This window comes from Pogona vitticeps, chromosome 1 (genome assembly GCF_051106095.1).
Source record: "Pogona vitticeps strain Pit_001003342236 chromosome 1, PviZW2.1, whole genome shotgun sequence".
In the NCBI taxonomy this organism is placed as follows: domain Eukaryota; kingdom Metazoa; phylum Chordata; class Lepidosauria; order Squamata; family Agamidae; genus Pogona; species Pogona vitticeps.
Genome location: NC_135783.1, coordinates 107,463,797 through 107,485,350, shown reverse-complemented (window position 1 = coordinate 107,485,350; position 21,554 = coordinate 107,463,797). Strand labels below are relative to the sequence as shown.

The 21,554-nt window shown below is 41.1% G+C and overlaps 1 protein-coding gene across 14 annotated transcripts in view; it reads left to right on the top strand.

The window, feature by feature from the left end:
- ANKRD6 (ankyrin repeat domain 6) overlaps positions 1-21,554 on the top strand; it is a 103,518-nt gene that overhangs the window by 43,412 nt on the left and 38,552 nt on the right. For all 14 annotated transcript variants that reach the window (XM_078380730.1, XM_020787968.3, XM_078380710.1 and 11 more), the window contains one exon: positions 12,628-12,892. In XM_078380730.1, coding sequence (XP_078236856.1) covers positions 12,773-12,892 — 120 coding nt within the window. In that variant the 5' untranslated portion in view covers positions 12,628-12,772. The remainder of the gene's footprint in view (positions 1-12,627; positions 12,893-21,554) is intronic.

Genomic DNA, 21,554 nt, shown 5'->3' with positions numbered 1-21,554 from the left:
TCCTTACGTTAATTTATCTTGCAATTTTACATTTGATTGACAAAACAGATAAGTGGCTTGACCATAGGCCAGTCCCTATGAATGCTAGGCCTGCTGAAATGTGTTTGAGCTTCTTCCACAGTTTAAGAAAAGTAAAAGAGAGACTAGTCTCCCTGTTGGCATTCTGTCCCCCTCTTTCCCTAGAGGGGGTTGTGGGACTATATGCTCCCCAGCAGAAAGGTGGCATGGAAGTAATGAATACAGGATCCCTGCCCAGACCAGAAGGCCCAGGTTCCATAAAAAGACAAAACAAAACAAAACAAGAGTGAGGAGCTTGAAGGAGAGGGAGAGATGAAGGGGGAAGAAGGAGAGGAAGGAGTAAGGTCACTACCTTGAAGAAAGAGAGACAAAGGGCAAACAGGAGAAAAGGTCCAGGGGAAAATAGAACAAGAGACCCCTCAGCCTAAGTTACCTGAATGGCAGGAGTGGGCCACTAAGGGAAGACCCTTGGACAGGAGAATTGGTGCAGCAAAAGATGCCAAAAAGAGGAAGCTGAGAGAGGAAGAAGACACGAAGCCCACTCTTTCTGGGAGTAAAGAGTGAAGAGTACAAAGGCGAGAGAGAGAGGGAGGGAGATCCTGAAGTCAGGGAACCTTATATGAAAAACCCTAAACCCAGCCCCACTGGGAGAGGAGGCCAGGAGATCAGAAGGCCCCAGAAGAGACAGAAAGACTGGAAAAGAAGAGGGGGAACGAACCTGGATCGAGTTGAACTCACCACCTAGCAGTTTATTTTTGGTGCTGCGTCACCCCTTCCGCCCACCTACAGATAAGAAGTCGGAGGGAATTCCCCACGCCTAGAAACAACGCTGTGGAATTGTGATGGGGACAACTTACTTCACACCCAAGGTTTGGAAAGAGAAGCTGAACCCTTTGAAGTAGCGGTAGACAAGTTGCCTGTTCAGCTGACTAAATGTTGACCTTAAAACCTAATCGTCTCTGACTTTAAGCTTGAAATTGGAGGAGGTGATTATCAGAAAGATTGACTCCAATCACACACAGTCCCTGGTAATTAAAAAAATTAAATAAGCAGGACCATTGTGTCATTATGTGCGGTCAAGTTGGAACCAACTTATAGTGACCCTAATAGGGTTTTCAAGGTATGTGAAATATTTAAGGAGTGGTTTTACCAGTTCTGGTACTCGTTGTGGTACAGTGAATAGAGTGATAGACTAAAGCTTTGGAGACCTGGGTTCAAATCCCCACTTGGCCATAGAAACTCACTGGTATGTATGTGTGGAACTGGTAAAACCACTCCTTGAATATCTCACTTTGAGACCAGTTTGGCCATGCAGGGTTTACAGTGTGATTCATACAGTATGATTGTAGTGTACATTTTTTGGATGATGATTTATAAAGTGTTATTTTCCTTTCAATCCAATAAAATGTGCTTTTTAAAAAAAAATCTGTTACACTAATTGCTTTGAAAAGAATGAATAATTTAGAAACTGCCTTGGAGATTAAATGAACAATTTGGGCATGCTTGCGTTTCTATTTTTAAAGGAACAAAATGTAATTATGGTATTGGTCGACTGATACCGCATAGCACATCCTACTGTTGCAACAGTATGTCCTTTCTCAAATGAAAAATTGCTTTTCAGGCTGGCAATGAAATTTTAAAAAAATGGATCACAAACAGAAAGCTATAAATCTTGTCTACAATTTTTTTGGACAGCACAGTCCATAATGACTGATGTTTGCATAATGTTAAGAGCACATTTATTAAGCACATAATCTTGGGTTTGCTTGTTTTTTAATACTTTTAATCAGTATGTGCATCTGCATGCACTGACCTCTGTCTGTCCTCTATGAACAGCTTTCTGGAGTTATGAGGCATTTATTTGACTTGTCCAAGTATAGAGACTGCATAATCTAAAAGAAGAGGCTTACATCACCATGATCTTAAGCAGCAAACAGAGTCATTACCAGCTCCATCTCATTTGTATTAAGTTCTCATTGCAGCAGAGTATGAACTGTAAAAGATCTGGATGCTGTTCTAATTCCGCACAGGAGGGTGTGATTCCACATCTTTAGCATTGCTTACTGTTTTGTTTTGTTTTTAAAACAATCCCATTTCATATCCCATTTGGAGAGGACTGCCTACTCCACTGTCTTGACTTCTTACCATGGTGATTCAGTTCTGTACTAGCTATATTTTTAGATATGTGTATATATTTGTCTTTCTGAAGAAAGAAAAAACTGGAAGGCCACAGTTCCCCATCCATATTCCAGTGTTTTTTTTACAAATGCTATTAAGACTCTTGTGCCTCAGCCCAGCTTTCCTACCTCCTGTACATAACTGCTATCCAGCATCAAGAAGGTATCATTTTTGCCCATCAGGGCTTCATGTATTGCAGCCAGTTTCTCACTGTCATCTCCTCTTTGCCCTCCCATTATCTATCTATCTATCTATCTATCTATCTATCTATCTATCTATCTATCTATCTATCTATCTATCTATCTATCTATCTATCTATCTATCTATCTATCTATCTATCTATCTATCTGTCTGTCTGTCTGTCTGTCTGTCTGTCTGTCTGTCTGTCTGTCTCTGTCTGCCTGCCTGCCTGCCTGCCTGCCTGTTTGTTTGTTTGTTTGTTTGTTTGTTTGTTTGTTTGTTTATTTATTTATTTATTTATTTATTTATTTATTTATTTATTTATTGAACACCTTTCTCAAGGCGGCTCCCAAAATCAAAACGAATAGAATTAAAAGCACAATACATTATACATTAAAAACTATAAAACTGATTAGAATACATTGAATAATTTAAAAAAAAAACACATGAAACATTAAAAATAAAAAATGGGATCCAGGGACTCAGTCATGATTGTTAAAAGCCTGCCTGAAAAGGTGGCTTTTCAGCTGTTGGAAGGATAAAAGGGAAGGGGGGCCAACCTGACCTCCTGAGGAGGGAGAGCTTTCCATAATCCGGGAGCAGCCACAGAGAAGGGCCCCCTCCTGTGTTCCCATCAACTGTCCCTATTCTGGCAATCAGATTGAGAGGAGGGCCTCCTGATGATGATCTTAAGGGCTGAGAAAGCTCATATGTGGAGATACAGTCCTTCAGGTAGCCTGGACCTCAAGCTGTATAAGGCTTTATAGGTAATGACCAGTACTTTGAATTGGGCCCAGAAATGGACTGGTGGCCAATGCAGTACATCTACTGCTGTTTTTCCTGTCATTGGATTTTATACTCAGAATAAGTAAAGAACACAACTGACTCCAGAAAGAGAAGAGGTTGTGCACCAGCTGGGGACTGCTAGGACCGACAGACATTGATTTACCCAGTGGTGTCATCATTTGCCTCCTGCAGAGGAGAATTGGAAGGTTTGGAGGCAAGATCTGAGAGAGTCCAAATATGCTATACTGTATTTGTTTTCCTATAACAATGGCCTATCTTCACATAAAAGGGCTGACTGCTTTTATGCCTTTGACATTTTGTTTCCCTTTGTCATCCTGTCTAATGTCATTTATATATATTTATGAAAGCACTTGCAGGATTGAACAATCAGGCAGGCCCAGAGGGAAATGTGTAGAGGAAGAAGAGGTGGGAAAATGTATTTGCCTGGCTATGTGGAGGGCAGGTTTAGGAAGAGCAGCAGGGAAGAAAGACAGTCCAGTGTGATCAGACCTTTCAGTGTCATATATATATTTTAAAGATTTCGAATGTCCCCCATTTTGGACTGGAACAGCTGACCCTCTGAGAGAATAGGAGGATTTAACCCTCACATCATTTCCCCACTTCTCTGTTTTAAGCCCCGTTTACTTCTTCTATGAAATTTCTTTTAGCTGCAGGAAATGTGGGAGGGAGACAAATGTGATATGGATTCTTGTTTGATATGTGGTTTCACTCTGTCCATTTCTGATCATCTTTGGAGCTCATTCTGCTTTAGAAGACACGTTTCCCACTCTGTCTTGCAGCAGGGCTTCAGTGTTGCTTTCAGAACTTTATAATGTAGTTTTGGTTCATGTAATCTCCAGTTACATGAAACTGAACTCAAAACTGGCCCACTCTGAAAGGTACTAAAATCTGAGCATTGTTAATGTTATTTTTGAGAAATTGCCAAGACTCTTGTTCTGGGATACTGTGAAAAAACAACAGCAGTAAAAACCCATTTGATAGTAAATGTAGCAGTGAATGAGTCATGGAGGGATATTCTTGGATTTCATTATCTGGAAGCTGATTACCTCATTGCTGTCTTTCTGCAAAATCAAATTTTGTCTGTCCAGCCATCTTTTTTGCTTTCCCTGTGATAATCTTGTTCTCGTTAATTGACTGCTCATGGGAATGAATTTATGGCTGAATCTGTTCATCTGTTGCCATCTCTCTGCCCTTCTTTCTTTGTTAAAGGGTGTGTTGTGTGTTTATGTGCATCGGGGGTTTGCAAGACCTTTCATTTGATACTATTTGGAGCATTGTGCATTAAATACTAACTAGCATACTAACACAAAACCAAATAAAATTGCATGGAATTCTCACAGTATGGACATTTTTCATTTCATTTTGATTAATCTTTTTAAGTTTCCCTTGGAATATATTTGAAAGTCGAGGCATTCTTGAATAAGTGAACATCCCCAAATATCCATCCCTGCATGCCCATCCCATGCAGGGATATTTCTGCCCATCCCACCCACTAACATATAGTAATGTAAGGGGCACACTAGGTGAAGTCAGAACTACATATTAACCATAATCCTACTACCTGTATTATGCCAGAGATATAGCCAGCACCTTGTTAATGAGTAGTGGTTTGGACTTATGCTTTGTGAGCATAAATCAGCAGTAGGATTCTGGCCATTATATGTAAAACAAAAGGTTCTCATTTTTAAGTTAACCGTGCAACACAAATTTGGATGCTGGGAGAGAAGGGAGTGGCATCTGTAGAGGAGAACCATCAGACAGAATTGAGGAGGAATTAAAGAACCTCTTAATGAGGGTGAAAGAGGAGAGTGCCAAAAACGGTCTGAAGCTCAACATCAAAAAAACTAAGATCATGGCCACTGGCCCCATTACCTCCTGGCAAATAGAAGAGGAAGATACAGAGGCAGTGACAGATTTTACTTTATTGGGCTCCATGATCACTGCAGATGGGGACAGCAGCCACGAAATTAAAAGATGCCTGCTTCTTGGGAGGAAACTGATGACAAGCATCTTAGACAGCATCTTAAAAAGCAGAGACATCACCTTGCCGACAAAGGTCCACATAGTCAAAGGTATGGTTTTTCCAGTAGCGATGTATGGAAGTAAGAGCTGGAGCATAAAGAAGGCTGACTGTCAAAGAATTGATGCTTTTGAATTGTGGTGCTGGAGGAGACCCTTGAGAATCCCCTGGACTGCAAAGAGAACAAACTTATTCATTCTGAAGGAAATGAAACCTGAGTGCTTACTGGAAGGACAGATCCTGAAGCCGAGGCTCCAGTACTTTGGCCATCTCATGAGAAGAAAAGACTCCCTGGAAAAGACCCTGATGTTGGGAAAGTGTGAAGGCAAGAGGAGAAGGGGACAACAGAGGACGAGATGGTTGGACAGTGTCACCGAAGCTACCAACATGAATTTGACCCAACTCCGGGAGGCAGTGGAAGACAGGAGGGCCTGGCGTGCTCTGGTCCATGGGGTCACAAAGAGTTGGACACAAGTTAGCAACTTGACAACAACTATTCGATTTGACTGCAGTCTCTCTGCCAGCTGCTTTTAACCCTAGTTTTCTCAGGCTAGGGCAGAAATAAACCAGAAATATCATAGCCTGAGTTGGTCACATTTTTGTGAAGGCAACATGCTGTTTCATCCTACAGTGTGCTTTAATGCTTCATTTCCTAAAGCAGCTCCTTACATACACCGAGCAGAATGTTCTTGCCCAATCAGAAAGACAGAAACAAAAGCAGACCTTTGTCACTGCCTTAGTGCAGCACTAAACACCAGTTTCTATTTCTGTAACATAAATTAGCATTTTGAAAGCACTAGTTAGGCATTTCCATGAGAGACACCATGCTTCCATGTTGAACAGGACGCTTCTAGACAGATTTGGAAAATGGAGTTAGGACCATCTTGGTGTCAGATATGGGACAAGGACAAAGGCTTCACAACGGTAGTTTATCCTCTTCCTGCTCCGTCCACTTGTATTTGGAGATTCGAGATAATTTCTTATCAAGCTGTAAGCTAGAAGCTGTATTTCCACAGAGCAACAAGCCAGGTTTCTGGCACTTCCTGGCTTACTGGGAATGAACCATATAGTGATGTACACAGCACATTTGCATCTCCTTGGCTTCTCCCAGTAGCTTCCTGGAATAGTTCTTTAGCCTGTTGTGTCAACCTGTGATCCTGGCTTATTGCTAATTTTACAAGCCAGGATTCTGCATGACCCTGGTTTGAAAAGGGAAAAACAAAAACAGGACATCAACTTTGGAGAACAAACAAAATGTAATATTTCTGGTTTATTCAATGGTTTGTGCTAGTAATAGGGACCTAGTGGGAGTGAATGGGATGTGTAAATATGCAGGCATCCAACCACAGTGAGCCAAGATGCACCATTCAGTGTGAATTCAGCCAAAGCTATTTTTTTTTCTTTCCTAATCCAGACTTACTCCTTATTAAAAATATATCAGATACATCATGTGAGGGGAAAAGGACTTACTTTTTCCAGCCCTTTGTGTTCCAGGGACTGGGGGAGATGTCCATCCAAATACTAGAAAAGTCTCAGCCAATATTGGGGGAAATAACAATATATTTCATTGACTTGGTGTTATCCACAAAAAGCAAGAACATAATACTGTAATGTTAAGAGTTTTACTGAACTGAAGAGGGTCAGTATAAATCATTGCACAGTCACAAAGGAATGATGAACTGCTGGTGCGTCCAAAAAATTTCTGGTGTCAGTAATCATAAGGAGGGTTGTTGGAAGAGAAGAAGAAAGAGGAGTGAGTACTGTATTACAAATCACCAATTGAAGCCTTTTTCTGGATGCATTAGATTTCTAACAGGTTATGTAGGGTTTCAGCAAGTGAATGCAGGTTTTAGCAAAATAGAAAATTTGATGAAAGGGACGAAAGAGGGGAGAGTAGATGCCAAACAAAACTTAAATGAAGTTGTACAGACTTTAGAATCGTCTGTATTAGACATGACACCAGGTAATATGAATGCAGTAGAGAGTTATCCAGTGACCCATGTAGCTTCCAAAATTAAAAAGCATTATGACAAAAATCTTAAGGAGGCAGAGATACTGAAACCAGATAATTTTATGGTGAAAATATGGGAAGTGAAAAAAATGGATATTCTGTCAGATGGGCTGAAAGACTGTTCAATTCAAAAAGAAACTGAACGATGGGATGTATTGTATAAATGGCAGCAGCTACCAAACAATGTTGGAATAACATAGAATAAAATTAAAATTAAATGATAAGATAAAAGCAGGAGGGTAATCAAACTGTGAAAAAGCAAAAAGTTGATATGTATTAGTAATATGAATTGATTGGATGATGTTATACTTTATGCTCTCCTATCCCCCAAAACCATTTTTCCTTTCCTATCCCCTCTTTCTTTCTGTACCCTCTATCCCTGTTCCTAAATAAAATAAAGAATTAAAAAAAAAGATTTCTAACAGGTTATGTGAAAGCAGTGTTAGCGTCCCACCATGTATAAAAATCAGACTGCCAGTAGACAATTTAGAACATATTAAATGTACTGTATTTGCAGGCATTTGTATGAAAGAATTGAAAAAGAAAGTGCTGAAGCATGACTGCAGTTGAACATTAAAAGAAATCATGACTACAGAAGAACTAAACAGTTTTAAGGTTGACAATGAAAAAAAATGAAATTGTTAAAGATTTGGTATACCTTGGTTCAATCATCAATCCAAATGGAGACTGCACCTAAGAAATCAGAATGATACTGAGATTCGGAAGGACAGAAAGGAAAGAATTTGAAAAGATCGTCAAATGTAAGGATGTGTCAGTGGAGACAACAACCAAGATCATCCACACTATTGTTTTCCTAATCACTATGTACAGGTGTGAAAGCTGGACAGTGAAGAAAGCTGACAGGGAAAAAAATAATTTGCTTGAAATACGGTGTTAGATGAGAACTTTGCAGATACCCTGGACTGCCAAAAAGACAAACAATTGGGTTATAGAGCAAATCAAGCCTGAACTGTGACTGCAGGTGAAACTTATAAAACTGAGGCATTTATACTTTGGGCACAAGAAGGCAAGATTCTCTGGAAAAGACAATAATACTGGGAAAGTTTGGAGGTGGCAGGAAAAGAAGAAAATCAAATACAGGATGGATTGATTCCATAAAGAAAGACACAGGCTTGAGTTTACAATAGCTGAGCAGGGCTGTTGGGAATAGGGCATTTTGGAGATCACTTATTCATAGGGTCGCCATGGGTCGGAGCATGGAATAACAACCGATGTTTTTATACTCTGTTGTCTCTTGTCAATATCTGTCCCCCTTCTCTTTTCTTCTGGACGGATTTTCTGAAGCAAATGTGCTAATGAATTTCCCCTTACTTCTGTTACATTTAGAAAAATCAATACGCTTTTCTCCTGCTTGCTTTTCTTTATTTCAGAAAGGATTTCTAAATATATTTCCCAAATGTCAGAAGATTTTCTGCAACAATGGGAGATAAATGGGGCCAAGGTGGAAAAAAACTGGCTTGTTCTTAACTCATTGTCCTCAAGCAAATTCAGGGAAAAAAGGAGGCCTTCAGTATTTCATGAAAACATTTTAAATCCTCCAATCCACATGCATTCAGCTTTTCAGTCATGTCAGTACTAGGTTCAAAATACCTTCTGTTCCTATGTAAACTGGTAACGGTTCCAGGCCGAGTCAGTGATTTTAAAAGTCACAATGATGGCGTTGACTCACTTGATGGCAAATGCAGGAAGTGTCAACAAAACTGCCAGCCGTTTCTTGTATCAAATAGACTGGCTAATTGGTTTTGAATACAGAGCCGTATATCAAATGTATCTCTTACTGATTTCTTAATAGGAAATTGCAATCCATGTGTAGGGTTGCAGTCAGAGGGTACAGATGCAAGCTGTGCCATCTACTAGGTTAGGCCAGTGGACCCTTGCTGTTTCTCTCCAGGAATGTTACTGTTATCTAGGGTTGCAGGAAATTAGAGTTCATACTAGAGATGGGGGTATTCATATACAAATATCCCCCCACAGGTGGAGATAACGAGGGTCTGACCCCCAGGGGGCCTGACCCTCGTTATCTCCACCTGTGGGGGGATATTTGTATATTAACACCCCCACCTCTAGTCCATACCTATTCTGGCAACATGCTTCATGTTGACTAAGTGTGATTATGGCATGATGTCGTGTTTCTTCCATGACTTTGTCATAAAACTGAGCATTTTCAGGGATTCTGCCAGCATTTGTTCAGATTACAGTGGACCCTCGATTTACAGACGGCTTGACTTACAGACTTTTCGAGTTACAGACTTCTCTGGCTGCAAAATTTAGATTCGACTTGCAGCCAGAGAATTGACTTACAGACCAGAAAAAAACCAAAATGGAATAAAAATAGAATAAAAACCACTGGTTATGGGATTAATCTGTTTTCAGTGCATTGTAGGTCAATGGAGATTCGACTTACAGACTTTTCGACTTGCAGCCACCATTCCAATATGGATTAATTCCTTAAGTAGAGGGTCCACTGTATACAAAATAAAGAATTGCTCGCTTTGAATCTTTACATGGTTAGCTTCGATGGGCAGGTATTTGAGTGTGGAGCAGAGTGAAGCTTTTTGTGGGAGACAGTGTTGGTGCCCCTGGTGGGGATTTGGTCTTTTGTAGTCTTTGTTTTGCAGAAGGGAAAGAGAGCCTCACCCAACCTCAAGCTTGTCCTTCAACTGCCCAAAGAAGGGGCCCGTTTTGTGAAGTGTTACACCGATAAATGAGAAAAATGCGTTGTGGTTTTTGTCTTTCCCGTTACATAACTATTTTTTAATCTGTGATTTGAATATGTATCATCAACATCATCATGTGCTGTCAAGTCAATCCTGGCTCATGGCAACCCTTTCCAGGGTTTTTGAGGTAAAGTCTACTCAGATGTTGTTTACTGTTTGCTTCTTCTGGGGGCACCCTGGGACGGTCCAGTTTGCCCAAGACCACACAGCCTGGCTCATCTGCCTAGAGGCACAGTGGGGGATTGGAACTCCCAACCTCCACAGTCAGAGAGCTAACTCACTGAATTATCCAGCCAGCTGAATATGTATATAGGAGGAGAAAATATTCCTGTCTCTGTGTAGCCCTGGACATTAGAAAGATGAGAAGTTGCCATTTACTGAGAAAAAAAAACCATTGAGTCTGTCTAAGCTTAGTATTGTCAACACTGGCTGCCATTGACTCTCCTGGGTGTTAGAAAGGAGTTGTTCTCTGCTCTATCTGGAAATGGACGTGAGCCTTCTGTGGGCAAACTGTGTTTACTACTAATGAGCCGCAGCCCTTTCCCAAATACTGTAGAAGCCAGTCCTTTTCAACACCAGTGAAAATTTCTGCTGCTTCAGGAGGCCTTTGGTCTCTCCACTGCTTTGAATTTCTTAGCTCTCTATTACTTTGTCTTTTTATCATTTGTTTTCATGTGTTGTTATAGTTTTCATACTTGACAGTTTTTGCTGTTTTATTGATAAGGAAGACACCTTGGGTAATTCCTCAGAATTTAAAAGGCAGAGTAGAAGTCCCTCTCCACTCCTGAAACAAGCAAACATTTCTGTTCAACATGACTTTCAGGTTTTCAGAAAATAGTTTAATGACTTCCAAAATGGTATCTGGCATCATGGCCTTGCATCTCAAATACTGTACAGTACATATGCAATGCCAACATTATTTTGCAACGAAAACACAGTCCAATGAATACTAAGGGTGGGGGAACCAATAGCTGGCATGACTGCCTTCCTGGTTTAAATGCTTTTTCACTTCGAAAATCTTAATGAACGTTTCTCATACCACTGCTTTGTCAGTTATCATCAAAACGATACCTCTATACGGAATGCATTGATTAAACAGATCTTCTGATGCCTAGAAGTTGAGTCATGGCAACTGGACTGAATCTTCACAGATAGATCTTCTGGTGCTTCGGGAGATGAATATTGGAAAGAAACAATAACCAAAAAGCAGATGAAGATTTAGAGCTTAGTCAGTCCCTAGCACAAAACTGGGTCCTTTTTACCGTTTCTGTAGCAGCAACATCTCAGCTAAAGAGTCACGCCATTTCAAGAACCAGTCTGGGATTTTTTTAGGCACATGCTGTTGTTGTATTAGGCAAGTGAATTTCCCACAGCACCAGTACTTTTTCCCTTGTGCTTGACATTCCTCCATATGGTGGCCTAAGCTCAAGTATAAAAGATACAGCTCTGTCTTTGTATGGCAAGCTTGCAACTATCCACTTCCTTGTTCCTCTGTGACAAGGGCCTGGTCCAGAAGTGCAGCAGGAGGAAATGGAGTGTGGTTGTTCCAAACTGCTGAGGTACGCTTTCTCTTTTTGTAAGGACCCCACTCTTTAAAAACATAGAGCAAATTTTAGAAAACAAAACTAAACAAAAATCTATAACATCCAAGGGTAGCCTGGCTCAATGCACTTACTGTTTTGCTGTTTTCTACTTGCATGAGATGTTTTGTGGATTCAAAAGTATTCAAAAATATGATTTCCCCATACATTCATCCTGAAATGGTACAGTCTCTGACATTTACCATGTGGGCAGTCTGGACATGAATCTTGCCTCCACAGAAACACATTATTCCCCATAGGCTGAATTACAGATTCAGGCCTTGGTAGCCAGATGGGTGGTATAGAAACTGAACGAATGAACGAATTAATTAATTAATTAATATCAAACCCCCCCCCTTTGGTTGAGGGTAAGTTGCAAAATGACTTCCATTGGCATGCGTGAGCAGGTGGGCTAATTATTTTTAACTTTTAATTAAAAAAAGCAATAGGCATCACTTTTGACTCTTTAAAAGCTGTAAATTCTTGACAGTTTAGATGAGATCCGTACAGCATGGATTGAGTGCACAAATCAAGGCAATGCTATGATGTGGTTGAACAATCATAAGTCTACAGTTGCAATATGTTTAGAACGGGGTAACTGACTGATAACTGCACAAAGCAGAGGCTGTACTCTGAGAAAGTGAGTACATCAGTGACAGAGAAGGTGCGGTGCTTCTATCGGTTAATGGAAAAGCTGTGAAGAAAGAGCAGGCTTACAAGTGAGCCATCAGCGGAGCGTCTGGAGAAGGGAAGATGGTTCCTGATCAACACAGCGTCTCTTCTCACGGTTCACACGCTTTACTGGACTTAGAAATTTAGTATCATTTGCGTCCTGCATTTGTCAGTCTCCTTGCTAAACATGTGGATGGCAGAAACATGTGTACCTGAAGCCTATCCTCTTTTCTGTCGCATGTGAGGGATCCAGTGATCTTCAGCTTTGTGATCTTCGGCTCTTCTTTGCCACTCCTCCTCGTTCTTGTTGGGGGATTTTTGAGGAGCAATGGGCAGTTTTGTTTTCTTTCTGGGATGTGACTGATGTTGCATTTTGTCTCTCTCCCCCTTCTCTCTCCCGTCTCCTGCCTCCCCACTCCGTAGATGCAGAAAATGGCATAGCAACGGATCCAGCCTTCCACCACCCTGGAGCCCCTCCGTGCGCTGCAGTTGGGCTGATGTGAAGCTTTTGTTCTGGACTCGAGGAGCTTGCCCACTGCTTGTCCTGAAAGCCATTCTCTCCTAATTCATGAGCCAGCAGGATGTGGTCGCCGTGCTTTCAGAACGCCTTCTCATAGCTGCATACAAAGGGCAAGTGGATAATGTTGTACAGCTTATCAACAAGGGTGCCAAGGTAGCCGTTACCAAGGTAACAGGAGAAAAACTCCTTACAAATGCACTAACCTCACTCCTGAACCATTCTCCGTGAGAAATGTCCTTTTGGCTCTGGAAATGTAATTGTTCCTGGAAGTGGTGTGATTGCAAGGGGGTGCTTCTCCTCCCCACAAATTCCTTGGGGAAGTTGCATTTAAATGTGAAATAATTTTCTCCCTTTTCTGCTGTTCTTGTTTCCCCAAGGAAGAATAAGCAAATGGTTTCAGCTAATAAATGTGCAGAGTTGAAGGGAGAAACTGTTGCACTTCTTTTTCCCCTTCAGAGTATACATTGCATTTTGCATTGGCAAAATTGATTGCTGTAAAGGGAAGAAAAGTCAAAATGTACTTCTTGGAGACTTGAAAGGAAACAAAATACCCTAAGTATGCTTCAAAATGAAAAGGAGTTTCCTCTTTGTCTTGGGAAATGTTGTTTCATTTGTGTTTTGGGGCTAATTCTTTAATGCAGGAATGGAAAACGTGTAGACCTCCAGAACCAGTTGGATTGCAACTCCCATCATCTTTCACATTTTTTCCTATTGGCTAGTGCTGATGGGACTTGCAGTCCTTTAGCACTTGGAAGGGCTGGTGGCATGCAAGATAGTTCTCATGTACGTTGTCCCTATGATTCTTTAAAGTCAAGATTTTAAAGTATGTGTGTGTGTGAGAGAGGGAGAAAGAGACAGACAGGCACAGCGAGAGATGTTAGACTCACCAAACTTTGAAATCAGACTTTCAAAAGGCTTTCATATTTCACGAAAACCTTGTTTAAAATTAAATAATTTCCTAGAATCTTTTAATATCTGGAAACTGAAAACGGCAGTGTCTGAATCTTGAAAGAAGAGGCTTTATATTTTATTTTGCTCTCCCACCAGGGAGAGAGAGTGGGGTGCTTATCTTCTGTTCTGCCAAGAGCTAGCAATTTAAACACCCACTGCGCCTTTTGTTACTTGGGCATAGGTGGCGTGAAAATAGGTGGCAATCAACTGGCTTTAACAGTAGGCTTTCCCTTGGCATTCTAGACACCCTTTCCCCCCCTCTAAGGGTATTTTTTTCAAAACAAATCTAATGATCATCTCCAAATTGTTCATTTAACTCTGATTCTCAGAACAAATGGTCCCTGTTGCTATCCGTAGTGGCTAGTGCAGAAGGGGGGGGGGGAGAAAACAGTCTCTCCCTATTCACGTTCTTTTATCCTTCCTTCCTATGAACCTATACTGCACTTCATGTAACATTTGAGACAGTGGACCACTTCAGACTTTTAAATGTACGTATGCTGAAAACATGTCGGGTGCCTGCGTAAGGCTGTAAGGAGTGGCTGCAGAACTGATGTTCATAACCATGTGCATCATATAAAAGTTGAGGCCACGTTTTGTAGTAAATCTGTTAAACCTCTCAGTACGAAATGAGTCTTGTATTTTGAGTGGCAGACTCTGGCTCTGCCTTAATGTAAGCAAATCTCCTGGAACAGAATTAGAATGAAATTCCAGATGTGGGCCCTGCCAGAGTTCTTCAGAGCAAATGCACTATGACCTGATGGCATTTGGAACTGTTTCTGGTTTTACTTTCTCAAGTTCCTGGGCAAGCTGGATCTGTGTGGATCTGGAATGGCTGGATTTAGGCACACATGGTTTGTTCTCTGTGTTTCAATTATTCTTTTATGTTAAGGGTCTACCAATGCAAGCTTTGCATGGCTTTTTAATTTTAAGAAGCAGGATGATCTCTCTCTCTCTCTCTCTCTCTCTCTCTCTCTCTCTATCTATCTATCTATCTATCTATCTATCTATCTATCTATTGAGAGAGGGGAGGGAGGGAGGGAGGGAGGGAGGGGGGAGGTTGACATGACACTCCTGAATATAAAAAATGAAAAGAAAAAAGGAATGTATGTCTTTTTGTAAGGCAGCTAATGTTAGGAAGCTTTGAGATGTTGGTTTGACCAGCAAAAATCAATGTGAACAAGCTTTTGATGTGAACAGGAAAGTGGGGTGTGGATCATGGAAGATGAACCAGTGTATCTGTTCTCAGGGAAGGTCACACACCAGTACACCTGAAGTGTGGTCATTGGTTGCCACTGTGCCACCATTTAAAGGCTCGTTAATGTCAGATACATAGTACAAAAGTGCCCTTAAAAGTTGTAGGGTTAGAATGAAACACTTCCTGTGTCCTACCCATATTGAATACCTGTGAAAAACTGAAGTTTCTTGGTTGTGTGTTATTCAAACCTTTTTCTTACAGTGTGGCACCACATGCAGCTCAGTGAGGTGCTTATGACGTTCCTTTTTGAAGCATGAGACCCCCTAGGGATTGCTGGATCACAGGTTAAGAACCTCTGACCTAGAGGGAGAATCAAAGCCAGGTACTGAGAAATGTGCTACGAAGCATCCCCAAATTGCAGGGCCTCCTGCACTGGGCTTGATTTACAGTACACTTGCCAGGAGGAGTCACCACCTGATGGCTTTTTTTAAATAAATAAATAAATAAATGGCATTTGGTACTTCTGCAGTTGCATGATGTTTGCTGCCCTCCCACTTGGTGATCCTGCTTGTTAATGTCTAGTGTACACATGCCTGTCCTGTCAGCACAGCGTGTCCTGCAAAAACATTGTGGTTACAGAAAAAAGAGCCCTGACGGTCCCTATCACAATAGTGATTTCACTGTTGTTGCTTTTATCTGACTTTCCTTTGGGATTTCAGCCATCACAGACTAGCTTGCTCTAGATTAACAGATTAACAGGGAAAGCAACACATGCTTTCTTTACACTTGGTTTTATATGTGTTGTTTGTTTGGGCAGGGAGGGCTAAAAGAGATTATAATATATTCCATTAAAACTGGGCAGTGGAGGTGGGAGTAATTGAAATAGGCTTTATCTGATGGTCTCAGCAATGGTTGTTTTGAGACGTGCCTTCTGGTAAATTTTAAACACAGTTCTTGCTTTAAAGCTTGATCAGTTCAGGTGTGTGAGGGGAGAAGAGGAAATTACTTTTTGTAACATCTGTGTTTATTCACTATGGTGGCCTGTTGGCCTTTAGTTTATCATGGTGATACCTGGGGCATAGCCTATAAGCCAGACTGTTGATATAAAAGAACAATAACATAAATACTGAAATAAAAACTACACGATTATGGTGTGTTCAATCATTGGTCAGACCTCTGTATCTTCTGTTGCAGTTGAATAATCATTGAGGTGCATCACTAGCTTGAGTTCTCCTTTCATTTTGCAAAATTCCAAGGCCACCCTGTTGCAGCAATGTGACATTTTCTTGTAAGCTGTTATCATAATGAAGAATATTGTCATTTAAGGGAATTTAATGTCAATATCAATGGAAGCAAAACAAAAGTATTGTAGCATTTTTAAAGCTAGCTGATTTAATTCAATGTGAGTGTATGTATCTGAAGCACATGTGTGCACTCTTGTGTATCATGTGTCTCGGGAGGTAAAGGTAAAGGTTCCCCTTGACAATTTTTGTCCAGTTGTGTTCGACTCTAGGGGGTGGTACTCATCCCCATTTCCAAGCCATAGAGCCAGCGTTTTGTCCGAAGACAATCTTCCGTGGTCACATGGCCAGTGCGACTTAGACACGGAACGCTATTACCTTCCCACCGAGGTGGTCCCTATTTATCTATTTGCATTTGCATGCTTTCGAACCGCTAGGTTGGCAGGAGCTGGGACAAGCGACGGGCGCTCACTCCGTCGCGTGGATTCGATCTTACGACTGCTGGTCTTCTGACCCTGCAGCACAGGCTTCTGCGGTTTAGCCCACAGCGCCACCACGTCCCTATGTGTCTCAGGAAGTGGATCATAATTCACAAGAGCTCACAGTGGAATAAATCTGTTAGTCTTAAAGGTGTCATGCTACATTACTTTTGTTTTTATTCCGTTTTTATTGTTGAAACAGACTACCATGACTACCTCTTTAAAAAAAGTGTTATGTCCTTATGTGTGTGTGTACATTTAAAAAAGTGAACAGTCAGTCCTAGTGGTGCCATGTAACTGGCCAATTTCCATTAAAGAAACGTGCCTTGGGAAGCACAGAGATTCTCTCTGTCTCTCGGGGTGAGACTAGACAGCACATTCAGTGCGTTTTTTGAGCAGGTGCTCCCTCAAGTTCTGAAAGACCTCTGTGTGTCACAACGTATGATTTTCCCAATCTGTACATCTTTCATTTAGTGTGTGTTGCTTTGTGATTGGTCACTGGGCAGAGAATAGGGACATAATTTACAAGTCTGATTGCAGGTATCTGTGAGGAAATTCCATTGTTGGAAGGAAAGGTCTGGGGTGGGGGGAGTCAATCAGACAAATAAAAGGAATAGATATTACCCTTAACATCTAACTGAGAATGACATCCTTGGATTGTTCTTCCCATTCACTCCCTGAGGCAGGGTCAGATCAAAATACAATTTTTTTCTTGGGGAAGTTGTCGAAGAGTGTTAGTCTGTGCAAGAATTATAGGTTAAAACAAAATAAAAATAAAAATAGAAGAACAAATGAAAAGGACAAAAAACGTGGTGGCACCTTAAAGACTAACTGTTACATTTTAATGTGAACTTTTGTGGACAAGTCCACTTCCTCAGGAAGTGCCTTGTTCTGGTCTGTCTCCATTGAAAGTCCTGGGTGTAGCCAGGGTGTAGCTTCTGCAGTTGGGTCCTCGGGAATTCTGGGTAATTAGATCAGGCTACCCTTTATTCCTTTCTCTTTTCTAATATGAAAGTCGTTTGAGAAATGGAGATCCGTGTAAGAACATAAAGAATAGTCGTGCTGGATCAGATCAAAAGCTTAGCTATTAAGCATTTGGTTCACACAGTGGGCAACCCGCTGCTTATGGGAAACCAGCAATCAGGAAATCATGTGCATCATATCAGCTAGAGATACTGGAGCTATGCATTGCCATGAGGAGGAGGAGCCCCTGTTGTCTTCTTCTCCTGCTTCCTCCAGGAAGCACCCATAGCTTTGATATTGCTCTTCATGCTAATATCAGGCTAAGTGGCCAATTATTTCCCTTTGGAAGGATTGTGCCTCTTCAAGATTGCTAAATTTCAGTCTAGCTCTCCACTCCGTACCAGGGGCAGGACCATAGGAAGAGCCTCTCTGGAGATGATGAGTCTTCTTCACGAAACCCATCCAGTCCCAAGATATTCAAGACAGCTGAACAACCAGTCCAGTGTAGCTGAGAATTGTTCACCTGGAGCTGCTCTCCCTTCAAGTAGAAGTGGCCTGAGTATCACAATGTAGCTGCCAAAGCAGTCTAAGCAGCAGCGTTGTCTGTGAGGTCCCAGTCTTCTGTGTCTGTAGCAGCCTGCTAGAATCGTGTGATCACTAGAACAAAGGTGGTACAGCAGGGGTGTGCAGCACCTGGCCCATGAGGTGTATGCAGTGACCTCCCAGACTCACCAAGATCTCCCACATGCCAATATTTTCCTAGCAGAGATGCCTAACCTTATTTGTAAAAACCAGGTGGCTGTGTGTCCTCGTAAACATGATGGAAATCTCTGTTTTTGTACACTCAGTGTTTCTTAAATTAGACAGAATATTTATGATGCCAGACCTTGGCTTTCCTGTGGGTAAGCAATGTCAGGTGGACTCAGCTACCTGTTGAGATAGCTCCTAGATGGGAAAATGTCCCTCCCCCTGGAGTACCTTCCTTAATACTATATTTGGGCAGTATAGTACATTTTGAATTCCAACTTCCTGCATGTTCTGTATTTCCCAATCAAACTCCATATTTAATTTTTCCTGCCATATAATTTTCCCACTCAGTATTGGCTTAAATCATCTGACCCATCATGCTAAACTATTTGGTATCACGATCATGTGACCCTGATACTGGAAGATCTGCACTGTTTGCTAGTTGATTACCAGACCTGATTTACAGTATTGGTTTTAAAATTCTAAATGACTTGTGGTCTGGCTATATTGAAGACCATTGGTCTCCTTATGAGCCTATCTGGATATTAAGATTGTTAGGGAGGGGCTTTCTTAACAATACCGACAGTTGCAGAGGCCTTTCTTCTCTGTGCTTCCTAGACTGTGGGATGCACTTCCATTAGAGTTGCATCTGTTCCACCATTAGTGCTTTTGAGAAGAGTGTAAAAGCACCTTTTAAAACTGACATTTAATGCTTAATCTGCTGTGTTGTTTTTAATGGTACACTTAGTTAATTTCAATTTTTTTATTGTGGGGTAGGTTTTATTTGATTTTAGTTACTTTATGGTTAAATTTGGATTTTGTTGTTTTTATTTTTATAAAGATTTTAATCTGCCATGATCTCTACTTTTCAGTGGAAAAGCAGATAATACATGTAAGAAACAACATCACCAGAACTGAGAAACTTTGTTTAGACTTTGACTACAAATCAGGATTAGTTTGCCATCCTGGTTTGTAGTCAGAGCCAAAACAAGTTTTTGCAATTCAGAAGTAGTGAAAAATCAGTTTAACAAACCCTAGACATGTTGTGTTAAGTTATACATCAGAAAAGAGGAAATAGTGCACAGGCATAATGCTTATCCACACACAAATAAACCATGGTTTATTGAAAAAAGATTATATCTGACTTAGACATAATGCTGTGTTAATAAACCTTGGGCTTGCCCCCTCAGGCACAATTTAGTCACATCTTGCCTTGTGAGAAAGGAGAGACATCTCTGAAAGTAGGAGAGGAGTAAATAGGGAAGCCCTGTTCATTCTAAGAAACAGAAAAACATCCAGATTTTTACCCAACAGAGATAAGAAAGAAAAGAAAGACACATTTATTTGTTACTTTTTAAAAAATTACACACACACACACACACACACACACACACACACACACACACACACACACACACACAACACAGAGAGAGAGAGAGAGAGAGAGAGAGAGAGAGAGAGGTGCCTCGCTTAACGAGTGCACCGTTTAACGTCAAATCCGCATAGCGACGCGTTTTTTGCGTTTCGCTTACCGATCTTTGCATTAGGATGTTTAGAAAACAGCTGATCGGTGGTTCCAAAATGGTGCAGAAAATGGCCACCCACAGCATTTTTGCGCCCTGCTCTCGCTTACCGGGCAGCGAAAATGGTGGCCGGATGGGGGATTCTTCACTTACCGGTGAATTTTTCCCCAATAGGAACGCATAAACCCCTATGGGTTTTTCCCCCTGCATAGCGACAAATCCGGATAGCGACGTTAATCCTGGAACGGATTAACGTCGCACACACACACAGTATCTAATCCAACCTTGATGTAAAAATTTATATAATATTTTGACTTATGAGATTGCTTTTGAAATGTTTGTCTTATTTACAAAGAGTACTGTACAGTATTTTTCCGTGTATAAAATGATACTTTTTCCTAAAATAATTAAAGGAAAAATTGAGGGTCATTTAATACTTGGAAGTAAGGGGGGGAGGACATTTTCTTTGCAAAACCTGGAGGGGGAAAGCTGCTTTTTGCAACAAAAAGGTTGGGGGAAAGCAGGAGCTTTCCCCCTCCACTTTTTTGCAAAGAAAGAAATTTCAATTTAGAAAAGTGGGGGGTGTTTTATACATGGGGCATCTTATACATGGAAAAATACGGTGTTTCTTAACACTGGTATATGGTTCTTTGACTTACAGGACAAAATCCTGTTGGTGTAGTTACACTGGGATGAACTGGAACTGGGTACTAGAAATAATTAAATTCCTCTCTCCCCTTTCAGGTTTTGAGGCTCCCTCGGACTCCCTTGGATCAAAAAGAAGCCCAAGGAAGCCTTGAAGTCTGAAAGGTTGAGTGCAGGGGAAATAGGAAGCTTTCCGTTTGTTTAAATTAATTATTTCCAATGTTTAATCAACACACTCAGAGGAGACTGCCTAACCTTTGTTTGTATGATGAAGGAGAAGTCTGAAGAGAAAAGGTCTGCATTTGGACTCTGAAAGTGAGCAAGAGTGTACAGGTGAGCAGAATCCTCTCTTTGGAATCTTCCATCATTGTGTCAACAGAGTAATGGCAGGGCCAGGCACTTCTCTCCAACCCTCTTGATGTGACTGGGACTTCAGGTGGGTGAACAGGGCAAATACCTGTTTGTGGAAAGAGATGTAGAGTTCTGTCCAGGATAGACAGCCATATTTCAATTCCTGTCAAAGAAGCTCAGTTGCTGAGTTTGGAGGAACATGAGAAAGCATTCTAGTGTCATCCAGAACCTTGGCAATTCTTGGAAATACATTCTTAATGAGCTTCCAGACTATTAGCACAAGAAGGAAATGTTTTCCACAAATGTTAAATGATATGTATGTTTCAACAAAGGCCCTGTCTGTGCGTGTGTGGAGGTGAGAAGTATGTCCTTGTATGGGGGCAGGCGAGGGAAATTTAGAATGGACAGGCAGAAATTATGAGCTTTTCGGCACTCTCTTACTGCAGAGTTTGTCAGAAGGATGTTGGCAACAATATGCCTGCTCTATTTGACTCGAGGAGATTCATGTATGTTTTGTGTATGTCATGGTTTTTAGGTTTAATGCACAGAGATAAGGGCAAGAAGCCTCTCTAATTATTCTTTGTTTGCATATCCATAAATCTCCAGTGAGGTACCATTAACTGGTTTCACTCATGTTCACCCAGTGTGTGTATAGCTGGGTAGTCATGTGCCTTTCTAAAAAACAACAACATGTGTCTGCCTCAAGGAAGCAAAATAAGTATTTGAAAAAGAAAA